Consider the following 21,435-nt stretch of genomic DNA (forward strand, 5'->3'; position numbering starts at 1 on the left):
GAGCTAGCCGTTGCAAGACGCAGCTGTGGACATAGAGGGAAGGAAAAAGAGATTAAGGTTCCGGAATGTGAATTGTGTTCGTAAGTATTTATTATATTTGATAGAGTAGCATATTCATCAAACCATGAAGCCATCTGTTAGTATGTGTTACCACCAAAATTTCTATCCATCCACATTGTCGGCGGGTGAGTATTGGACGCTCCTTCGTGACCAACATTACCGTTCCCATTCCCATATTCATACCTCACCGCCTCTGTGCCATCCATCATGGGAACCGGAGGCACAGGCACAGTAGCAGCAGCAGTAGTAGGGGCTGGGCCGGTAACATTTCCGTCACCATCGCCCTGGAAAAGATAATTCTGTCCCTGGGTAACACCGATGCTACCACTGGAACTGATATTCCCGGGATGGCCGAACATATTGCTCAAAAAATGACCTCCAAATCCAAACTCCCAGTCTGCCGTGAGCGGAATCTGCCATAGCTCTGGCTGCGAGAAGTTGAACGTTGTTTCTTCCAAGGCCGGAAGCGGAAAAGCCATGTCAATATTTGTATTCATGTTCATATTCATGGTCGACACTGGAAAGGGGGTTAGTTGCGGTTGGTAGTGGTTTATGTTTCGATTTGAGGGGTGTTGCGGATCTTCTCTGGGTATTCGGATAGGATTGGAGGGAGGATTGTCGGATAATGACTTGTTCATATTCGTAGGCCCAGGGCGCGGGCTACTGGGTGTGGGGCTTTCGCGGACAACGTAGCCGCTTGAATTTATTGGAGGCAAACCCTCGAGGTTAGGTATGTTGACGGCGGTTGTTGATGTGGGGAGGGTGTTGGGTGCGGAGGTAGAGGATTGTTGTGAAGCTGGATGCGGGCCCGCGCCGGGTTTGGGGAGTTTGCTCTTTGAATCTGGACCAGGTTTGACTGTTTTTTGCTCTCGTTCCAAAACAACCCGGGCAATGCGCTCAAATGTCGTGCTCATGCGAGTCATAAACCTCGCATAGTTACAGGGTCCATCGGCGGGAACGAGTGTAGCGAAAAACGTCGCGGCCATGTTTAGAGACTGAAGATCGTCTTTGGCAGTTGGTTGCTGACTATTCCGAAGGATGTTGGCGAATATAGTCATCACAGCTAAAAAGACGTAGTATAATAGAGACCTAAAACATGGGGTTAGCAAAATGTCCATTTCGATTTTTGGATGTGCAGGCATCTCACCATATCCATGCGATATCCCCCCACGGCAAGTTATTCACCAGTTTCAGAGTGTCTCGCGCCGCTTGGACGCAAACCGCAGCCGAGGAGGACGACTGGTTCATTATCATCCTGATTTCAAGATCTGGTATGGTGCCCGCGCGTGACTGGTAGACAAAATTGATCAACAGCGGTAATCGATGGATCATAATCAAGGAGTTGTAATAAAGTAAGAAAAGCCCCGCAGAAGCAAAGCCAGCCAGAAAGTCCTCTCCAGCACCTCTTTGTTTGAACAAGGAGTCAAACTTGCTGTTGTTTTTCCAATCTTGGAGATCACTATGTAGCTTGTGGATAGTTTCGCAGATATAGGCTGTAGATTTATTCTCCAGAGCCCTTGCCGAATAGCATTGGCTGTATATTTGACTTCTGAGGACGGCAATGCGGCATATTTGGGGGAAAAATGCCTTATCGTCCGCCATCTTGAGCCCGCCAACGATTTCGTCGGATGGAAATTCAACATCAAAATCATCAAAGTGCTGTGTCGGCGCGTTGCCTAACCGGATAGATATGCTGTACCGAGGAAACGATTAACCAGAGAATGGCAAGCAACGGAAGTATCTTACCTTTGATCAAGGATGTAAGCAATCCAGAACACATTCCTTCTCTGCTGCTGTTCACATCGCGATAGGTGAGGCCTCGAAATCTCACGATGAAGCCCCATCCGGTGTGAAGATCGTATAGCTGCAGTGACAATGGGTACTGTGGACTGAGAGCCAGAGTTTCCTCGAAGAAACAGTGCCATGCCCAGGAGGGCCTGCACGCTCAGCAAGTCTGTTCGTCGTAGTACCAGCTCGGGGAATACGGAGAGAGCGTTCTTGTAATAAAGCCATGCTTTCTCCCTATCCTTTTCTGACTTCTGGCTATTTGAGAAACGGTATTCGTAGGCTAGGGCGAGGATGATGTTGATGCTAGCCCACCGAGCGGCATCATCGCATGTCTGCTGGGTGTACTGCCACTCGACGAGTTGCATGAAAGTGTCCTCATGGTATAAAGGGAAGATAAGGTTAACGGTTTCAAAATAGTCTCGTAGGAGAGAAAACACTTCCGCCCGCGGTGGTAATGGTTTGAAAACCTTTGAAGAGAAGACGTCGTAGAATACATCGGGCCGCCAGTGGGCCCATGGACTGTCGAACTTGGAGTTTGAGAGTAATGAATTGAGGGAATTGGCTTCGCCAGATCTGCTTTTAATCCACTCAACTCCTTCCCGAGTCAAGATTGAAAGGGGTGTGGACCGTCCTGCATGCAGGGTCAACAACAAACTTTCAAGCAATAAATTAGTCGGTAGCAGGCATACCATAATACAGCGAGTTTCCCCTGTCGGCTTTGTAGACTGGCGGCCCACTTTTCTCCCCTGTCGGGCGCCTGCGCTCGTAGATTTTGGGTGATATATCGGAATCGAATGATGTGGGTAAATCTTTCACAGCAGACGCATTGTGGGGTTGTGGTACAGCCCCCGATTCCATATCGTGCCTGCCAAAATCCTGATGAAGTCTTGGGGTATCATTTTCATCCTCCATAGCACTATCAGAGTCAGCGTCGGACTGTGAAGCGTCACCGAGATCGCCGAAATCTGCTGTATCAATCAATATCCCGGCAGCCCTGAGCAAAGACTCGGTCCTTTTCAGGCGCTCTTCTAGAGTCTTCACATAGCGAGATCTACTCTAGCTTTAGTACCCAGCAGAACAGTATAGAAAAAACTTCAGTCCGGGGCAAATACCTTTTATTGCTATCTCTCTTCCCTTTCCCCGGGAGAGCCTTGCAGTTCAAATTACGGCGTATACATTGAGTACAAGTTTGGCTGGAATCATCGAATTCGCACTTGATCTTCCTTTTGTAACACATTTCACAGGCCTAATGAAAAATGTTTACTATAGTGCCTTGCAAAACAGACAAGGAGGTCTGCTTACCAGTGGTTTACGTCGTCGGAATCTAGAATCATGGCTATTGCCGTATCTTGCAGTCTCGAGCACAACAGGTTTATGATCCTGCATTCTGCGGAGAGGCGTTACACTATCATCCAGTAATGATTGTTGCATAACTCCACATCTAAAATAGAGACGAGGTAGATGGTATCATAAGCCAACTTGCGCAGTGCCTGAGGGCGCCGTGTGTGGTCGTTTTGGGAGAGGGAAGCCGCAGAATTGAATTAACCAATGGTGTCTGTTCAAATTTCAACGGCCTCCGATTCCAAGCTCTCAACCCGGCCCGAAATTGGCGCCTCCAGGATTCGGATGAGGAGAGGCTCCTGTTCGGTGAGGCGGACAAGATCGCAGTCGAAACAGGTGGACCACTGCGCCACACGGCTCTGATGGGTCCTTCTGCGCAGTTCTGCACGCGAAAAAGCCGCTACTCGCAAGTCACGATGAAGGAATGGCGTGACAAGAAAGAGATTTTGAAATCAGTCAAGCGAACAAGCGGTTGGAGATGCGAATTGTGGCGGAGGACGCCGATTAGTAATTGTGCCTCCGCAGAATTCGGATGTCGGCATCCAACGCGCCGCCAGTCATTGGTCTTCCAGCTGTCAGTGCGGACTGTCAGCAAGATCTGTCGAGAAACTATCTGGAGATTGAGTTTATCTCCGAGAAGAAAAACGGCCTGCACCGAATCAGAATGTCTTCTTGATCTGATATTGCAGTGAGCTTCTTGCTCTGCTTCGACCACAGTCCGACTCCGAGAGCTCCACGCCGAGAGAAAATCCACCCCGAACCAACCGCCCATCACTTCAGGACCAGGTTCTGAGTCCAGACTCGGTCCTTGTTGTCCGTGCCAGTCGCGCCGGAACGCTTGGCTGCTTGGGTCTTGACCGCTTGTTTTACCCCAGGTTCGACAAGCTTGTGCCGTACCCATGCTTCGTGGGGAACCATTATGACAACGAGGATGATGAAATCTCAACAGCGTTCGGAGAATTCTATCAGACTGGCTATTTCTTTCGGTAACAACGGGTTATAAACCTCAACTGAAGCTACCAAACGAGTTTCCGAGCGCATTGGACACCTAGGCCAAGTCTTGGTGCCAGGACGAAAGATGTGCTGAGGGATAGGTATAGATCTACCGAAGAAGCTCGTGGGGGATGGATGCTCATGATGCCCCTTGCTTCGGCTACCCACATTACTTGTGGGATCCGATCATCTTGCGAGCCACGTTGCTTCGTGCTCTCTCTTCTCTCGCCGCAGCACTGACGCACGGATGATTTATATGTAATCGATCTTTTGGCTTACAAGAAATAATAAGACACTCTAGGTGAACAGTTCGCGTGATTTTAAATTCTGTCAAGACAATCACTAGTGCGAGTCTCATCTCCGCACTTCTTTTCATTCTGCTCCTCTTGAATGAAAGCGTCTTATTCCCACGTCATGCCAGTCATGGTAAAGGAACTGGTGAGCCACGATGGAAGGAAGCCAGTCTCAGCCAGTACGCGAAACCAAGGTAGGGCAATGATCTCGTTTTCCGAGTACGTAACTCGACATTCCACTTTGAGTCTTGAGCAGTTTTAGTTTCCGTCTTTGAGCTAATGACGACACCGGCAGTGAGCGGAGGATCCAGGAGCATTGGCCGTTGAGCAATCTAAGTCCGTCGTAGGATGGACTATCTTGCATGGAGTAGCCAGTCAAGCACGCGGAGAATGTCGTAGTTGTCCTGAATTGACATCACGGAACGGGATGAAGAGTGTGGGTGGGTACAAACTACGGACGAATTCGCCAAAGACACGGACTGAGACAACAGTAGTATTATTTCTCCGAGAGTTTGGAGGGCGGGATAATCCGAAGATCCAAGGGCTCAGCGCCTATTAATAATGATAGTCTCCTTATGCACGATGCACGCGTCGAATCTGGGGATGGGGTTTGCGGGAGCCTTGTTTCCTGAATCCTGACTCCTGAATGGACTCGGCCGGGACGAGCCATGATTCAGTTTCTGGGCCCGAACCAGCGCCAGACAAAGACATGTGCCTGTTGCACCTTACAAGGCTATTCACTATTCAGACCTTGTCCGGCATGCTAGGCTTGGGATCCGGTATGGCGAGGGCAGCATCGTCAAAAGTACTCCGTACTATTTTTGATTATACTTCCGCACCGAGGCAACTTGGCAAGCCACCGAGTCGGGCGGGGAAGCGAAGCTTCGAAAAGGAAAGCATGCCGTCCGACTGAATTCCACAGTGGGCTCGTCCAGAGTGGCAGCTTAACGCGCGTTTTAAGTGCTGTGATTTGCGCAGAAAATGAAACGAAGGGACCGTTGCCAAAAGGACGGGGTCACAGGGTATTGAGTTGTATATGTGACTTCGTATTCACGGGTCACCGTACTTTTACACAAATGATACCAATTTACCCCTACTGATGTTTGTTACAACAGGCCAAGTATCTGTATGATGCTGGTACTGTATCAAAGGGCGGGTGGTAACGCGATTTCAGTACGGTCTTTCGCCGTCCCTGTCGCAGGTCTCCTTTTCCTCCCCTGATGTAGTGTTTATCAAGCATCGAGATCCACGAGATCCTCGCACTCCAGATATCAATATTAATACAGCAACAAGCCAGTCTTGTTCCCTGCACGTCTCTTTCTCCCCCAAGCCTCCCGCTGACCGCCTGCCACAGCACACTGCCAACGTCCAACCTGGAGTGGGAACCGACGAATGAGAGCGGGCGATCACGACATTTCTCCATTATATCAGATCATCAACTAGCAGGAAGGCGTGAGACGATCGGCTGCGGTGCTGTGCCTCCCAACTGCGTGCCCTCCCGTCTTGGGTCAACTCTCCTCGCAAATACACGGTCTTTTTGCTGGAAATATCTTTCTGTAACCAGCGACTCCCTCCTAAGTTGGCCACGCTGGTCCAGGCTTTGGTTCGCATCCGCTTCTCGTGCTCGTGCGTACGTGGCTGCTCATTCCGCGCTATGCGAATGGGATGCTCTCCAGCAGTTTCTGAACAGATATCTTTGAGCCAACTCGTCCAATTCCATTCTGCCCTGGCAAGGTTTGAGTTTCTGGTCAATCCCAGGTTCACTCTGTGCCCCTGCCCCAGCTGATCGGCTGGCGACATTTGCGTGGTTCTGTCACCATCGATTCCCCATTCCTCCTCGCCCCAAGACAAGCCACCCAAGCATTTTGGGTGCACAGCTGGTAAATCAATCCTTCTTTGCCAAATCCTCTATTCCAATCAAATCAAATCTCCGGGTCCCGCGATTAAAAAAAAAAAAAGCGGAGGTCGAACAGAGCCCGGGAGAAGCAGGCGCCTTATTAAAAAACCACCTGCAGGCAATATGTCAGATGAACAAATCGCTCGTCAGACGGCCTCAAGCCTGGAGAAACTTGAAAATTTCAACTTCCTCCTCTCTCGCCACGACCCGGCCGTTGCTAAGAGTCGACACTATTCTCTGGACACGGACGCTGCTGGCTTATCTCATATCCCAAACCTAAACATGACCTACGATCCAACCGAGGGAATGGGCGGCTTGTCCGTCAGTTCGTATGAGAGCCTCGAGGACGACCATAGCCCGATCGATGTGCGAGGATATCCGTATCATGGTAAGTCTGAGCTCGAATGACGCCGCATATTGCATTCTTTGCGCCATTTTTATGCTGCCTGGTTCGTTTCCCTTGCATTCTTTGCTCATCCAACGTCCGATGGTGCAAGAGCTACTGCCGCCGCGATTTCTCGGGTTACATCCCAGGAGCTGTGCGTCCCTTTTCTGGGGAACAAGCCCCTGGGTGTTTGCTGTGTGCTTGGCTGCTTGCTATTTCGACCCTGTTCCAGTTTCCCCTCGGGCCTGCCCTGGCCCGGGCGTTGTGAACTCTCCGTGTTTTTGAGTGTCACTTGGTTGGAAACGTGGTTTAATTCCCCCCAATTTCCCTGCAAGAACCAACCATTACCGTTTATTTTGGTTTATTTTATTTTCTTTTTATTACCGTCTGATTGTTCCCTTTTTTTGTTCTTTTTCCAATATCCCACTTTGGTAAAGGCGATGCAAGCACGCAATCGATCACATTTATGACATCGTCGGCGGCCTGTCATTGCCGGACCCTCACCAAGCTTCCATATCCTGGCTCATGCTCCATTGCTCATCCCCAGGTCCCTCTGGGGTTGCAATGTTCCTTTTTTATAATCCTGCCCTTTTTATGATAACGATAATTCCCTTCCTTCTTGTCTTACTCTCCTCATTCTGCTTGCCTTTCGAGTCGTTCTTGTTTTTCATCGATATTGCTTACTTACACACTCCTCAACAGCCGGCGATAAGACCATCAACTATTCTGTACCCGACCACATGCTTTCACACTCGGCCTATCCTCTCTACCCTCCAATCTCATATGGGCCTGATGAGATAGGACATGCGCCGGGTGCCATGACACCTTCGGACGTGTCATCCTCGATTTCACCTCCAAATGGCCAAATCGGCAACAGCAAGTACAGTACTCAGATCTCAGGAGACCATATCGCTTCTGCTCTCGGAAATGAAGAGCATTCTCGTCGGGCTGCCGAGGAGGACCGACGACGCCGTAACACTGCTGCAAGCGCCCGATTTCGCATGAAGAAGAAGCAGCGCGAACAAGTGCTCGAGCGCACTGTCAGAGAGACAACCGAGAAAAACGCCTCACTTGAGGCGCGAGTTGCCCAGCTTGAAATGGAGAACCGATGGCTCAAGAACCTCTTGACTGAGAAACACGAAGCAACATCTACTCGCATGCCGCCTCCATCAGAGTCAATGGGCCACCAAAGTACCACCGTGGCCGGAAGCGGGCAAAAACATATTCAGCCAAAAAAGAAGGGCGTCGGCACAGATAACTAGGCATTAAAATGAAGTTTAGTGCTTTATTTGTGTCGTTAGCTTGTTTTGGTTGTGGCCGTTTCCTGTTCTGTTTACTTCATACCTGGGATTGCGATTTTTGTTTTCTTGGAATCATTCGGAACTCCTTCAGTTCACATTCGGCTCCACGAGCCATCTATATGGAGGTGGAGCGATCTGACGATGTAATGACCTTTCTGTTTTGTGCTATCTTCTACAGTTGTGCTGTGTTATGCTCGATTCGTTCACTTGTTAAACATCTACTGGGATCTGTTGCAGGGTGTCGTTGCTGTGTTGCCATGTTGATAGGGGTTAGAGGCTAAGGGAAATGGGGATACGATCCGTTATGGCCAGGAGCCGGCCCTCATCTCTTTCATTTGTGTCGTATATAAGCTGCTTTCGGAGTTTTTGGCTGGGCTACGTTTTTGGGTTGATAAAGCAGCAATCTACAGAACAATTCCCGACTTGATTGATTCGTTGATAATGCACAGTATTCCTCACATGTACACCGTAGACACAGCTTGACCCAGAAGACTGTATCGCATCATCAAGGGGTATTATTTCGAGAGTTCAAGAGTCATGCATGCATTGAGCTAGGCATACAGGAGACTCAGCAGCACATTGCATAGCTTGCCAAGACTGGGTCATCCATTGCGCCATCGGGGCTAACAATGAGAGATATCGATGGAAAAGCACGCTTGGCTGCCAGTTGAGGACAATGACGGAATCGACGGCGTAGATGAAGCAATGGAGATCAGCCGCCGTGATCGTGGTTGATCAAAATGATCAATGATCCTGGTTGATGCTTATGGGAGGCCGAATCCGGCAATCGCGTGGAAGTCCCGAGTCTGTCTCTTCCACAACAACGCCAACTCTTTTCAGCTGACTCGCTCGCTCTCCGACGCTACGCACGTCTCTTTCCATCGACTGTACCTTTCCGGCGGCTGCAATTGAGCCGACCAGATCTCGCCAGCCTCCATTGGTTCTCCTGTCCTCGAAGCCCAGAAGCACCCGACATGCTTTCCTCGCTGACTGACGTGCTATGCTGTCAGGATTCCTCTCCCTACGATTGACGCTCTGACGCCAGGATGCCCAATGTATCTGTTTCTCTGAGTCAACGATATTCATCTCTCTTCCATTGGTGTCCTGCTTAGATCCCTCCATAATCATATCGGTATGTCCCGTTTCGTCTTGACTTTAGTCAACATGTGTGAATTCTGTGATTATCTCTCATTTTTTCATCCTGTCCACCTCTGAATACAACACATGTTGACATTGGCGATTCTTATGCACTAACCTAAGAATATTTATTCTAGGCTTCGACTCTACTCTTCCACGTACGTACCTGATATCGATGTCGTCCGCTTAGAGGTTGCCTGATTTGACCTCTCAATTTATCAGGCCTCCCTCAGCTGATTGACGTTTCATGATAAGAAATGATAGCTCCCGGTTTAGTTGCCAAGGGTGGTTCGGTTATTTGTCTTCCGTTGGGCAATTTCCTTGCACTTTTGAAGGAAAAATATGCTAAATTGACACACTCCAACAACATTAGGGATGTATCAACTTGATTGATCTAGGTACATATGTCTCCCGATACCTATAAGTAACTCGTGTTAGGGATACTGCCCAGGATTTTGAGGCTTAATATACCCGAAGTCGTGGTGGAAGTTCTTATCAACCTACTGTGGATGCGGACCTTAGCCAGCACCCTGGAACTTACAAAAGTGGATAATACATGTGAAAGGCGAATTATCCAGCGATTTAATAGGAAGTACCAGATTAACTTGCTGTGTGCCCATGGATTATCGTTACTAATCAGATGTGAAGCACATAATAGGGATAAGTCAACCGCGGATAAGTCGAGATACTGTGTTTCCAACAATAATAAGGCTGCCCATTTGATCAAGCTGACTTTGTTTCTAATACCTGCAGACCGCCTCTCCAGCCGACCAAGGCCGTTTAATAGCGGTTACTCCTTCCGCAGGAGGAGGACCGTATTCTGGTACATATTTGTTGCGAATATCTGTACCGTGGAACCCGCCTCCACCACCACATACCGTTATTCCCCGAGATATTCATACCTCACAATTTCGCGAACCCCAAAACATGCGTATCCACCGCAAGTTACCAGACAATATTGAGAAGGACAATATGGCTGTACTTCATACGCTACTACGCCCCAACTGCGTGCTGATCTTCTCAAGAACTGGGCAATGTTATGACAAGAGGCGCTAGACCGCTACACACAAAAACCCCTGCAAGGCTGGTGGCTAGCCAGCTATCCTCAACATGTTATGCAATCTATCGATTATGTTAACAAGCGAAGGCTATTCATGACACAGCTAGTTATAAACAGCAGCATCAACTAAAGCAATACGAATACCGTGCCTTATGATTCCGGCTGTTCGTCCTAGCTAATGTTCTGTCTAGTCTGTGCGCAAGGGACTACGGCAGTAGTAGTAAGCAGCCCGCACAAGCTGACTCACGGCAGAAACGTCAGAAGCCCAATTAAAATGCAGCGCGATTAACTCTAAACCTTAAACTGACGAAGGGAGAAAGACTGCTTGCACGCCATGTATCTTGTGCCAACCATCGGCTGACATTTTGAGCCAACGGTAGGTGACTGAAGCTTATGCGGTTTGGCCACCACCGGACCATATCGGTTAGGCCTCAATAGTACCTATCTAGACAACGGGACCTCTTTATTTACTGTGCCTGTAGAGCTTGTAAAGTGGGAGTTGGCTCAACAGCAGCGTGCTGAAATTGCAGCGGCACTCGCCTCGAACAGCCTACTACGCTACTACAGGCACTCCAGTTGTGAGAAGGGGATACAAAGTGAAAAAGGGCAATAACAATTATTTTACATCTACAACGCAGGTGTGGGATATTAAGTGAAGTGGCTCATCAAGAGCTAGATTGATACACACTACTCGATTGACTAAATCCATAATCTCAAATAATATTACATTCATTAGGTTTCACTAAGTAATAATTAAATAAATCAGAACCCTTGACAATGCTTCTCATCCCATGATATCCCACCGCGCTGCACCGCTAACCTGCCCAGCTCAGGCACACACAAACCAACCAGCTGGGTCCGAAATCACAGTCAAATTACTGATACCACTTCGTCTCGGTTCGTGCATTTGCCAGAGGAATAAATAAGTCAAAGTATTATAGAAACTTATGGGGTAAGTAGAACGAGTAATCAAAATAAGGATAAAAACACCAGCACCAACGTCGGGTCCGAAATCCTAAGATATCGAACAAGGAAAGGAGCAAAAGGTCATTTCGTACAGTAGCATTAGGGGAATCCAAGAGCGCAAAGGGTTTTTAACCAAGGTATCGTTTGCTGGTCTCTTTTGACGCTCCAAATTGTTTCAAATTACTCCGTTTAGACGGAAACGGGCTCTTCTTCGCGGCCACGGATATCTCCGATATCGCTACCGACGTCCTCGCCGTCCTCTACACCGTTGTGGTAGCTGTGGTGCTGCTCAGCGGCAACCCATGAGTCCCGGTCACCCCTCAAGGGCTGGTCCTGAGTCGATAGGTCAACACCGTTTTCACGACCCTTGGCGACGTTCTCCCGGTGGCGCTGAGACAGTGTACGCGAACGTTGAGACAAGCTTGACTTGACTGTAGCCTTGGAGGTGACCCAGTTTGCAAGGGCATCCTCGCAGTCCTGAATGATGGCCTTGCTGGCATCATAGCCGTCGTATGCCTGGCGGGTCTCACCGGGGGTGACTGGGGTGTCATCGATGAGATCGAGAAGGTGTTTGCCGTAGCCGGCAATCATGGCAACCTTCTCACAGTGCTCGCGCAGAGCATCGAACTGGTACTGGAACGCTGCCTTAAGCTTCTCACGAGTAATGTTGGAGAGTTGAGCCTCGGCGACGAGGGACTCGGCTTCGGCGCGGACAAGTTCCTGTTCTAGGACGACAATACGAGGGGAGTTAGGATCCTTGTACTTCAGCTTCGCGATTTCGTCGGTAATCTTTTGCTTGCCTGAGGAGAATGTTAGTCTCATGACGAAAGGCTATTGGGGATAGACATACGGTCACGGCTGGGCTGCACGGATGCCTCAATGTTGCGGATGCTCTTTATGGTAACTCGGTATTGGTCGTAGCGGTCGACATACATATCTTCGAGTTCTCCAACTTCGTAGAGCAAGACTCCGAGCTTATCCGTGATGTCCGAAACATCTTCATCGCAGTTCTCACCCCAGATGGAGAGTTGTTGCTAGAAAAACTACGTGTTAGCATTGATTGAGGTTACCCTCCTAAGTAAATGGAAATGCATACCGCTGTTTCCATGCGCTCCTTGGAGACCAACTCCATGCTGCGCATGACGTTCTTTTCCATCTTGACGAGCTGGGAGAGCTTGCGCGCTAGGTCGGGCCCGAAAGCGCCGGCAGCATTTTTGCGGAAGGCGTGGCCTAGAGAATGAGTACGGTTAGTCCAATGGTGATATTTACATAAACGCCTTGACGTTGGGGTGGGTGTAAAAAGCATAACGTACCAAAACCACCTTTGCCCATCCATCTGTTCGTCTTCGTTGAGGAGAGTGGTGGTGGGGGAGTTTCGATCTGCGAGGCGGTCGGCAGACGCGACTGGCGCATAGAGTATGTACGATGCATTGTGAGGTAGTCCGAATTGAAACTCGACTGCAAAGGATGACTGGTGAAGGATGAAATAAAGGCGGACTATGAAAGAGAGAAGGAGGGGGTTGTGTGAGTGATTGGAGGAATAGAGTTCCTTCAAGCCTCTTTGCGCAGAAGTGACGTGTTATCAGGAGGCTTCACCGGGACTCGGCGGAAGGACAAACTGCAACCGGAGATGCAAGTAAAAGAATTGAAAAAGATGAAGCGATTGAATTGATGACGCCTGGTAAATCCTTTCCCTTGAGGGAATCAAATTCAGGGAGAAAGACCGGGAGTGGATGGAGGAGGAGAGTCAGTGACGTCGAGACTCGACTGGGAGCTAAACCCGATCTGGAAGTCACGAGGCTGGGGAAATAGGAGGCCTGCAGAAGTCTGCAAGGGCTGGAAGAGCAGAGAAAATGTTGACGGACAAGAGATCTGGAGCAATTGGAGCCGCTGATAATCAGAAACACGTCGTGACTGGTGGATTAGATGATTTACTTCCGTTCAAGAGGATCCCGAGCGATCTGACAAGGGGAACAGCTGGACGACAGCTTTTAAGCACTGGGAATGTGGAACTGCAAGGAAGCAATTTCCGCGACGTCATCGGGTCCGCTCTGATGTCATGGAGCTGGCTGGACGCAACTTTAAGGGGTTGAGCTGTGAAAACCAGGTGAGATCATTTGTTCACGAGGGAATCATGGAATCAGGACACGCTCGTTTAGTAGCTCTTCTTTTTATTATCTACAAAGCATGAATTGGGCTTGATGAGGCCTTGTTTGGGTTAGATGTCGAGTCGTATTATCCGAACGGGAACGTGGGACGGAAGAATGCTGCACATTCCTCAATATCACTGAATCTGCATCTCAAATGTGATATATAGACTAAGCTTAATTAGAATGCAATCTATCTTGCATCCGTAGTGGGCGATCGATCCGCAGCCCAGTCATCCGGCTCGTGGAGTGGCACAGTGCACACTTGGCTTCCATGTAACCGTGACGAACGGTGGGTCAACACTAGGATCAACCCCAAAAGTGACCAACTTCAAATACTAATTACATAACCATGTATGGGTATGAGAGCCCTCTACTTATTCATAATCAGGTCTTTGCTGCCTTGCGGCCTCTAGTTTTTTTGGCGGTCGTATCGTCACCACTCTGGCCGCTGCCCTCCCCGTTCTCTGGGGCCCCTCGCGGTTCAGGTCGCCCTCGCTTGTTACTCTTCCTCTTCTGACGAGACTCGTTGGAGGTAGCCCGGTTTTTAGCAGAACCCCCAGGGCTTGCTTCGACATCATTATGGTCCAGGTCCTGACTAGGGTTTGACCCAGCTTCAGCCTCTCGTCGGAGTCGGCTAAACGCCTTCTCCATCCTGCTCTGTCCGCCAGACCGGACTCGAGGTGCAAATGCTCCCGCTCCTTGAGGACCGTTAAAGAAACCTGTGATGTTGCTTTGAGTTCCCACCTGTTCTCTCTGGTTGATGTCACGAATGACAGGCACAAGTACTTCATCGGTTCTTTCCTGACTCCAACCGATGGTCGCCATTAGAAAGTTTCGCACTCCATGTAGATCGGGTATGCCCCATTGAAATGCCGACGGATCCCTGTCCGCTTCTGGCTCAAGATAAGCAGTATCTACCCGGGTATCTGGAAATGTGGGTGGCAAGAAAATCTTCGTCGCCTGCTTTCTGAATTTCTTGTAGAACGCCGCATGGTTACCGCTCGACACGTCTACTCCTGTCTGCACCTGGGTCCACCAGTCACCGAATTCCTCAAGAGTGCCGAATTCTGTCAGGATCTCCAGCGCTGTCACGGGGCCAATGCCAGGAATCCCCTCGGTATAGTCGCTTCCGAGTAAATGTGCGAAGCTGATCAGCTTCTTTCGATGTAGAGCATACTCCTTTTCTAGGTCCGTGGTAAGGTAGCACTCAACGTACTTGCTCTGGTTGAACATGTTCTTGTAAACACGGGTGCCGCCAAAAAGGAAGATATCACTATCGTCTGTGATAATGCCATCCACAAGCCCCAAGGAAACCAACTCCGCGCACTGCGCCTCTGCCTCCATTGGGGCTGTGATATACGGTATTCCAAATAATGATAACAGCTGCTGGCATTCTGTGATCATGATCTGGGTCACCTCGTCTGCGTCCCTGCGGTCCTTCTTTTGCTGGGTGCGAAGCTGTTTGAGCTCCTGCTCATAGTCGAAGGTGCTCTGGTTTTGTGACGTCGCGTTCAGAGTTGCGGCAAACCGAACATGTTCCTCACCCTCAGCCGCAAGCTGCCTCATGAGCTCTTCGTCTTCTGGGTCTGAGAAGCCTTCATCTTCAACGATATCAATCGGTTGGTTGAGCTCGATCTGGTCATGCAGCAAGGGAGTGAGCACCGCTTCCTTCGGTTGCATTGCAACGTCTTCGAATTCCGGCGATGGAGAACGCTCGGTCTTCCCACCATTATCGTCGTGGACGCATTCTTCAGGCTGCATCATAACGTTTTCGAATTCGGCTGATGGGGAACGATCGACTTTCTCATCATCGGTTGCTTCCCATTCATAGGCATCCTTTTCTGACTCAGGTTCTTGTTCGAGAATATTTGAAGGTCTATCATCCGCTGATGGTATACTTTGCGGCTTTGGAGATATTTGGATTTCTTTCACTTGTGCCGGCGCTGTAACTTGCGCCGGGACCGTCCCAGTATCGGCTTCAGTAGCGGGTTCTGGGTCAAGGTCGATAACTTTGTTCTCAGGGAATTGATCGACATCTATGACACTGGGTGATCGATGGTTCTTCAGAAACAAATGATCTGGCGTCATGGCCGTGTCGCGATAATTTTCCAAAGCCTCAGTATCGTGTAGATCAGCAATAAATTCAGAGTTCTGCTGCTGCCCAGAGAACCAAGGGGGTAGCTGAATGTTTTCCTTGGCTGCCTTGGATGGCGCTTTTTCAAATCCACCCGCGTCCGGCTCGACTTCTTGCTGCTCCGATGTATTCACATTAATAGGTCTTTTCAGCTTCAGGGTTTCAAAGGGTAGTGGCCCATCAAAAGAATGGCTTGGGGCATCTTTAGCAGGCGCCCTCTCAGTCCTTTTCGATTGCGCTAATGCCGCTGCAAAGTCTAACTCGTCATCGCTTTCCTCCAGAGGTTCAACTGCCGTCTTACTGGCTGATGCTGTTGGAGACGCAATGCGATTGACTGGTATTTCTGGCATGTCCTTATCGTGCTCGATATGATCGGTGGGCTGCAGAGACATCTCAATCGCCTTTTGAAGGTCTTGATCTTCGCTTGGTGCAGCATCGTCGAAGATATCATGGATGATCGCACGGTTATGCTGAGCATCTCTGTTGTGGTCTGGGACAAAGAGAGAATCGGCATCTGCATCTTTGTCCTCAATACCGTGTCTCAAGGAATCATCAAGCACGCCTGGCTGAAGGAATGGGAGTTTAGGAAGACGATTTAGGCCCTCGATGGGCACATCCTCGAATCCCCCTTCGTCGGAAGACTCCTCGACCTCTGGCACGATCTCGTGGTGGAAGTATTGGTCGACGTCAATGGGCTTCTCTTGCTGACTTCCTTCCTTATTACCTACAACTCCTAATACCCAACCACCTTCGACCGAGTTGTCTTTAACAAGCACGTACTCCTTGCCACGCTCTCCTGCTATGCGCTGACCGGAGTTGTAGAATGCCAGATCATCGTTCATGCCGTTGATGTTCATTAGGCGTTGAGTGAGATCATTTCTTTCCTTTACGCGCTCAATTTGAAATTTCGAAAAGGCCATTCGATCAGGAAACATACTATCCAACTGCTCCTTCGAGTATCCCATACGCAACCGGCTCCTGAGCCTCGCAGCATTTAGGATGTTGTAACGGTCGGTTGCCGGTAGGCTGAGGAAGAAAGGGCTGTCGAAATCTATCTTGGAGAAATCATAGAGATTGATGTCTTCACCGCGGTGAAACTGTCGCGCGTACTCTTCGAGTTCTTCTTGTGACATGATCCGCGGGTCATTCGGCGCTCCCATTTCCTGAAGCGAGACCTGCATATCGGGTAAATGGTAGGCATCCTTTTTCTTGAATGTCCGAGACTGCTGTTTTTGTCTCTCGTCCATGAAATTCTCCTCCACGTAAACCGGATTGTCCGGAACTGCCTCCTCCTCCGTTTGCCTCCCCCGTTTCTTGCGCTTGGCTACCTCTTGCTCCGCAGTACGCTGCAGCTGCACTGCAAGCAGCTTACTTGCCGTCTGTACGGCATCTTCCCTGCGACCTTCGCGTCTCTTCTTTCGATTCGCAATCGTTTGTCGCTTCAAGATGGGGGCGCCGCCGTCAAAGACAAAAACGGGCTTGATTCCAAAGTACAGGAGTTTACATATTCGGCGAAAGAATCCAACAATATGTGAGTTGCGGAGGGCATTTCCTTCCTTGTCGCGCACGGCTTTTAGAAACTGATAGATCCAAATGGACGCATCGACAGCAAGTCGCTTCCTGTTGAGGGTTTCGAGTTTCACGGGCCGAGCGCAAGGTTGGACAATAGTCCAGAGTCCTTGGACACCCATGGCAGCCTAGCAGGCGCAGAGTAGCAATCCGCGCAAAATTTAGAAGACATGCCAGGGCATAGAGAACAGGCAGATCGCGGCGAGAAGGGTGTTCGAGTGTCGTCAGCGACAGGATCCCGCGTTGCCACAGCTGAACACGAAGAGCCGCGAAGTCACGTGTTAATTTTACCACATTGGGCAAAATGCTGATAAGGGACTTACATAATCCTTATCGCTGGATTTTTATCATTTTGGATCTTTTTATGCGGGGAACAAGCGAGCATTTTGCGTTGCAAGCGATTGACCTTTGGAGGCGAGCCCATGTAGCTCACTGGTATTAGACATGGGTTCATCACTCGAAGTTGGTAACTTTTGGCATTACTCTAATTGTTCACTGCTAATCCGCTGCCAGCAAATTGATGCCTGCCTCCCAGTCACCACAATCCGGGCATTCGATTTCGGAGATTCTAGGCTAGTACTTATTGGCCAAGGGGTATTTGCGCGTCTTATTGAAGAGGGAAGTGGGAAAGTCCTAAAATCTCTAAAAGTCTTCAAGATAAGCCACCTTCACGGGTTTACGGTCTTGCGAGAGGAGCAAGAAGAGGGGTATCTCCATGTTAAACTTCTAGCATGGGGTGGTCAGTCTCTGAGACTTGTTGACTTGAAGTACTCAAAGGGCAGTGCAAGGGAAGAGCCAGTGATTTGTTTGGTAACTTCAAGTGCTGAGTACTTGGCCCCGGATTGGGTTTCTGCTGGATGCGCACCGAGTACAACGAATGATGGCAGTACGGCGTATCTCGTAACGGCGCATAATGCCGTCTTTGGCATTTCCGTGGTCGAAGATACTTCGTCAACCTACGAAAAAGCAATCCATGTTCGGCAACTCGTGGTAGGGGTCAAGTCTATCTTATATTCCGCGCAAATCATCCCGATATCTCCTTCCCATCTCGTGGTGGCGGCTGGAACGGTCTTTGGCGAAATAATAGTCTGGTCATGCTTTATCCGCGAAAATCAAGGATCGGCTGCCAGTGCTGTCAGTTCGATACACCACTTTTTTACGGGACATGAAGGGTCTATTTTCGACGTCGAGATATCCCCTGGGATTGCTAATTTGCACGGAGATCTTCCTGGCAGGCTACTGGCTAGTTGCAGTGATGACCGGACCGTTAGAATCTGGGATATATCAGATTGTGAGAATGCGTCTCCGGATGAGCCGTCCGCTTATTCTACGGATGGCTTTGAGCTTCGCTGTACTGGCTTCGGCAATGTGAAGGACGGGGAGGGAACGAATGAAGAATCTTGTGTTGTCAGCGCTTTTGGCCACGGAGCCCGGATATGGGGAGTAGATTTCGTTCCCGGGCTGTTTGGAACTGGGAAGCTGAGCCTGGTGTCCCGCGGGGAGGATGCGTGTTGTTTAGTGTGGGATCTCGCCTGGAAGCGATCATTGTCCCAAAAGCCAGATTTTATACTAACCAACACATGCTCTCTCCGCCAACACAGTGGCAAGCACATCTGGTCTCTTGGAATGTGCACCAAGGGTGCGGAGACAACAGTCTACACCGGAGGAAATGATGGTGCCGTCAGGGCTTTGAAACTTGTCCAGGAGGCAGGAGAGTTATTATGCTATAATCGGACTACTCGCATGGCGGTTACATTAGGCTCGGAGGGTACCAGTACTGGAGCTAAATTTGCAATGAGAGCATTCGCTTTCGTTTCTCCAGACTGCTTCCTCGCAACGACCATCGCCGGTGAAGTCCAAATTCGTTGGGTTGAGGCCCCAAACCGTATTGACCGACGCATGGCTTGCGAAACTCTGTTCGTGGACGAAGACCTTGGCTCTTATTCCGTAATATCGGGTCTGCCATACCGAGGCGTTGCTCTCATCGGAAGCAAGCAAGGGCTCATTCGGTTCTACGATCACCAAGCTAGATCCTTCACCAATGTGGTATCAGTGGGTCAACGGCCGGTTACTCTACACCTCTTAGGCTACCAACCACAGACGTCCGACTCACCGGCTGTGATTACTTTCCTAACAACAACCGCAAACCCTCTCACAGCCGATCTATTCCACATCCACCTCTCGCCCGATACAGAGCCTCGGGTGGAGAGAGCGACAGTGCATTTTACCCAGGGATTTGAGGTTGCTTGTGCGTCCCTGGTCCACAACAACGACTATCTGGCCGTCGGCTCTAGATACGGATCACTGGTGGTATACAAAAGGGTACCCACGGGTTCTTTACATCTCCTCATGAAAGTTGACAGAGTCCACAGCAAGGAAGGTCTGACGAGAATCGTACCGTTCACTTCACTTTCTCTTTCCCCGACGGATAGCAAGCACTTTTTGACCTGCGGACGGGATGGAACCTACCGCGTTAACATCTTGGAAATATCCGAAAGCGCCATGTCCCTTCGCACCCTACATACTCCTACTACGCTGGGGTTCCATATAGAGGGTGCCTACATTGACAGCTCATCGCAGGAGCTCATGTTCTACGGATTTGGCGGCATGAGCTTTGTTATCTGGAACGAATCGACCCATTCCGAGGTCGCAAGGATCCACTGCGGCGGCGGCCATCGGCGCTGGGCGTTCCATCCGAGCAGCGAAAGGCCTGGAGAGGCTCTAGTGATTTGGTCCCAGGGCGGCTTTAATGCAGCTCATATCAATGCGCACGCCTCACGCTCTATTCGCGCTGGTGGACATGGAAGAGAGATAAAGGCACTGGGAAGTTTCCAGCCTCCTAATGGTGGGAACCCTTTGCTTGTTACCGGGTCTGAAGATACAGCGCTGCGCATTTTCACGCCAAAATCACCACATAGGTCAGGTCCGTGGGGAGCATTGGAGTGTGTGCGGGTTCTGACAGCGCATGACTCTGCGCCGCAACATATCGGCTGGTCGAAGGATGGGAGATTCCTGTTTACTAGTAGTGCTATGGAGGACTTCTTCGTTTGGAAGATCAGTTCAATTCCCGTGTTTGGTTTGGCGGCGGCTCTTCAGGGCTGGTGCCCGAAAAGCAATCCCAACTCGGAGCTTCGAGTGACGTGTTTTGATATTTTAGAAGTGGATGATGGGCAGGCTGAAGGTAGCTTCTTGCTCTGTCTGACTTATTCCAACTCCACTATTAAAGTAAGTCGAGTGTCCACATTCGAGATCTTATACTAATCTTCAAGGTCTTCCATTTATCGTGCGTCAATGACGACGGCTATTTCACACTTTTGGCTAGCGGCACATATACCAGCAACTGCCTCACCCAAGTACGATTCTTACGAACAGTATCATCGTTATACCTGATAACAACCTCGACGGACGGGCACTTCACGCTCTGGGACGTAACTACAGTGCTAGAGCCATTCTATACATTCAGCGAGTCCCTGAGTTTAAAACAGCCCCTCAGCTCTATAGCTGAAACAGAAGAAAACATTGCCTGCGAAAGCCGACACCAAATCCACTCCAACAGCATAAAGTCGATAGATTTAGTTTACCTGTCCAACACCACGACACTCGTGATCGCCGGAGGCGACGACAACGCGATCACGCTCTCCCTCCTCTACACCGACAACAAGGACGACGAAGCAAGCGATCGCGCAGCTACAATCTCAATCCCAGATGCACACACAGCATCTGTCAACGATGTCAAAGCGATTGAGAAGTCCATTACTATGAGCGACGGGGTTATGCAGCTGGACATCGCTTCTTCAGGAAACGACCACCGAGTCAAGCTTTGGCGCGTGACCATCGATATGAAAGATCGTCCAGCCTTGGACGGGATTCAGGTGCAGAACCTGGTTGACCGGTACAGCTCCGTGGCGGATATATCGTCGTTGGATGTTTTCCAAGACGAGGGAGAAACTAAGCTCGTTGTTTGCGGGGTCGGGATGGAAATGTTCACAGTGGGCAACTGATACTTCCCTTTTCGAAATAGACTTGTATATAGAATTAAAGATCAGCGTGCTTGTCAACCTTTCTCTATCGGCTCTCCCGTGGCCAAAGTGGCTTAGATGCAACACATTTGCGGTTTCGCCTAAATGCCAGTTCTCCACATTCCCCTGCATGTTTCCTGCGTGGAGAATTCGTTTCAAACGCTGATCCGGAGTAACTATTCCCGTCGGCGACAAGAGACCATTTTGGCAAACGCGGAGAAGCAATTAATCAATCTCCAACAGGGCTTCTCTGTGCCAATGCGGGGCCGGCAGAACTGGGATTTATGAATTTATGATATATCCCACCATGCAGTCAAGAACCAGGAAGAAACTGCTAAAGTG

The 21,435-nt window shown here is 49.7% G+C and overlaps 5 protein-coding genes across 5 annotated transcripts; 2 read left to right on the forward strand and 3 right to left on the reverse strand.

The window, feature by feature from the left end:
• Positions 1-137: 137 nt before the first annotated feature.
• Positions 138-3,234, reverse strand: ASPVEDRAFT_32551 (transcription factor domain-containing protein; the record flags this gene model as incomplete). Its single annotated transcript, XM_040810616.1, has 6 exons — positions 138-1,149; positions 1,208-1,753; positions 1,807-2,479; positions 2,538-2,899; positions 2,961-3,094; positions 3,151-3,234. The coding sequence occupies 6 exons, from the start codon at positions 3,232-3,234 to the stop codon at positions 138-140; spliced, it is 2,811 nt and encodes a 936-aa protein (XP_040672000.1).
• A 4,224-nt stretch (positions 3,235-7,458) lies between these two features.
• Positions 7,459-8,505, forward strand: ASPVEDRAFT_45644 (bZIP transcription factor). The gene has a single exon (XM_040813345.1). It carries the CDS (start codon positions 7,498-7,500, stop codon positions 8,017-8,019), a length of 522 nt encoding a protein of 173 aa, XP_040672001.1. The 5' UTR covers positions 7,459-7,497; the 3' UTR covers positions 8,020-8,505.
• Positions 8,506-11,410: 2,905 nt separating this feature from the next.
• ASPVEDRAFT_87551 (Eisosome component PIL1/LSP1 family protein) lies at positions 11,411-12,652 on the reverse strand (the record flags this gene model as incomplete). The annotated part of the gene is made up of 4 exons (XM_040818090.1): positions 11,411-12,021; positions 12,072-12,255; positions 12,318-12,451; positions 12,535-12,652. 4 exons carry the CDS (start codon positions 12,650-12,652, stop codon positions 11,411-11,413), a joined length of 1,047 nt encoding a protein of 348 aa, XP_040672002.1.
• Positions 12,653-13,430: 778 nt separating this feature from the next.
• On the reverse strand, positions 13,431-17,293 carry ASPVEDRAFT_45646 (ssDNA endodeoxyribonuclease RAD2). Its single transcript, XM_040813347.1, has one exon. It carries the CDS (start codon positions 17,194-17,196, stop codon positions 13,756-13,758), a length of 3,441 nt encoding a protein of 1,146 aa, XP_040672003.1. The 5' UTR covers positions 17,197-17,293; the 3' UTR covers positions 13,431-13,755.
• A 159-nt stretch (positions 17,294-17,452) lies between these two features.
• ASPVEDRAFT_65025 (tRNA (34-2'-O)-methyltransferase regulator RTT10) lies at positions 17,453-21,418 on the forward strand. The gene is made up of 3 exons (XM_040815761.1): positions 17,453-17,536; positions 17,588-20,299; positions 20,344-21,418. The coding sequence occupies exons 1-3, from the start codon at positions 17,519-17,521 to the stop codon at positions 21,073-21,075; spliced, it is 3,462 nt and encodes a 1,153-aa protein (XP_040672004.1). The 5' UTR covers positions 17,453-17,518; the 3' UTR covers positions 21,076-21,418.
• Positions 21,419-21,435: the final 17 nt, after the last annotated feature.

The sequence above is a fragment of the Aspergillus versicolor genome (assembly GCF_001890125.1).
Source record: "Aspergillus versicolor CBS 583.65 unplaced genomic scaffold ASPVEscaffold_10, whole genome shotgun sequence".
In the NCBI taxonomy this organism is placed as follows: Eukaryota; Fungi; Ascomycota; class Eurotiomycetes; order Eurotiales; family Aspergillaceae; genus Aspergillus; species Aspergillus versicolor.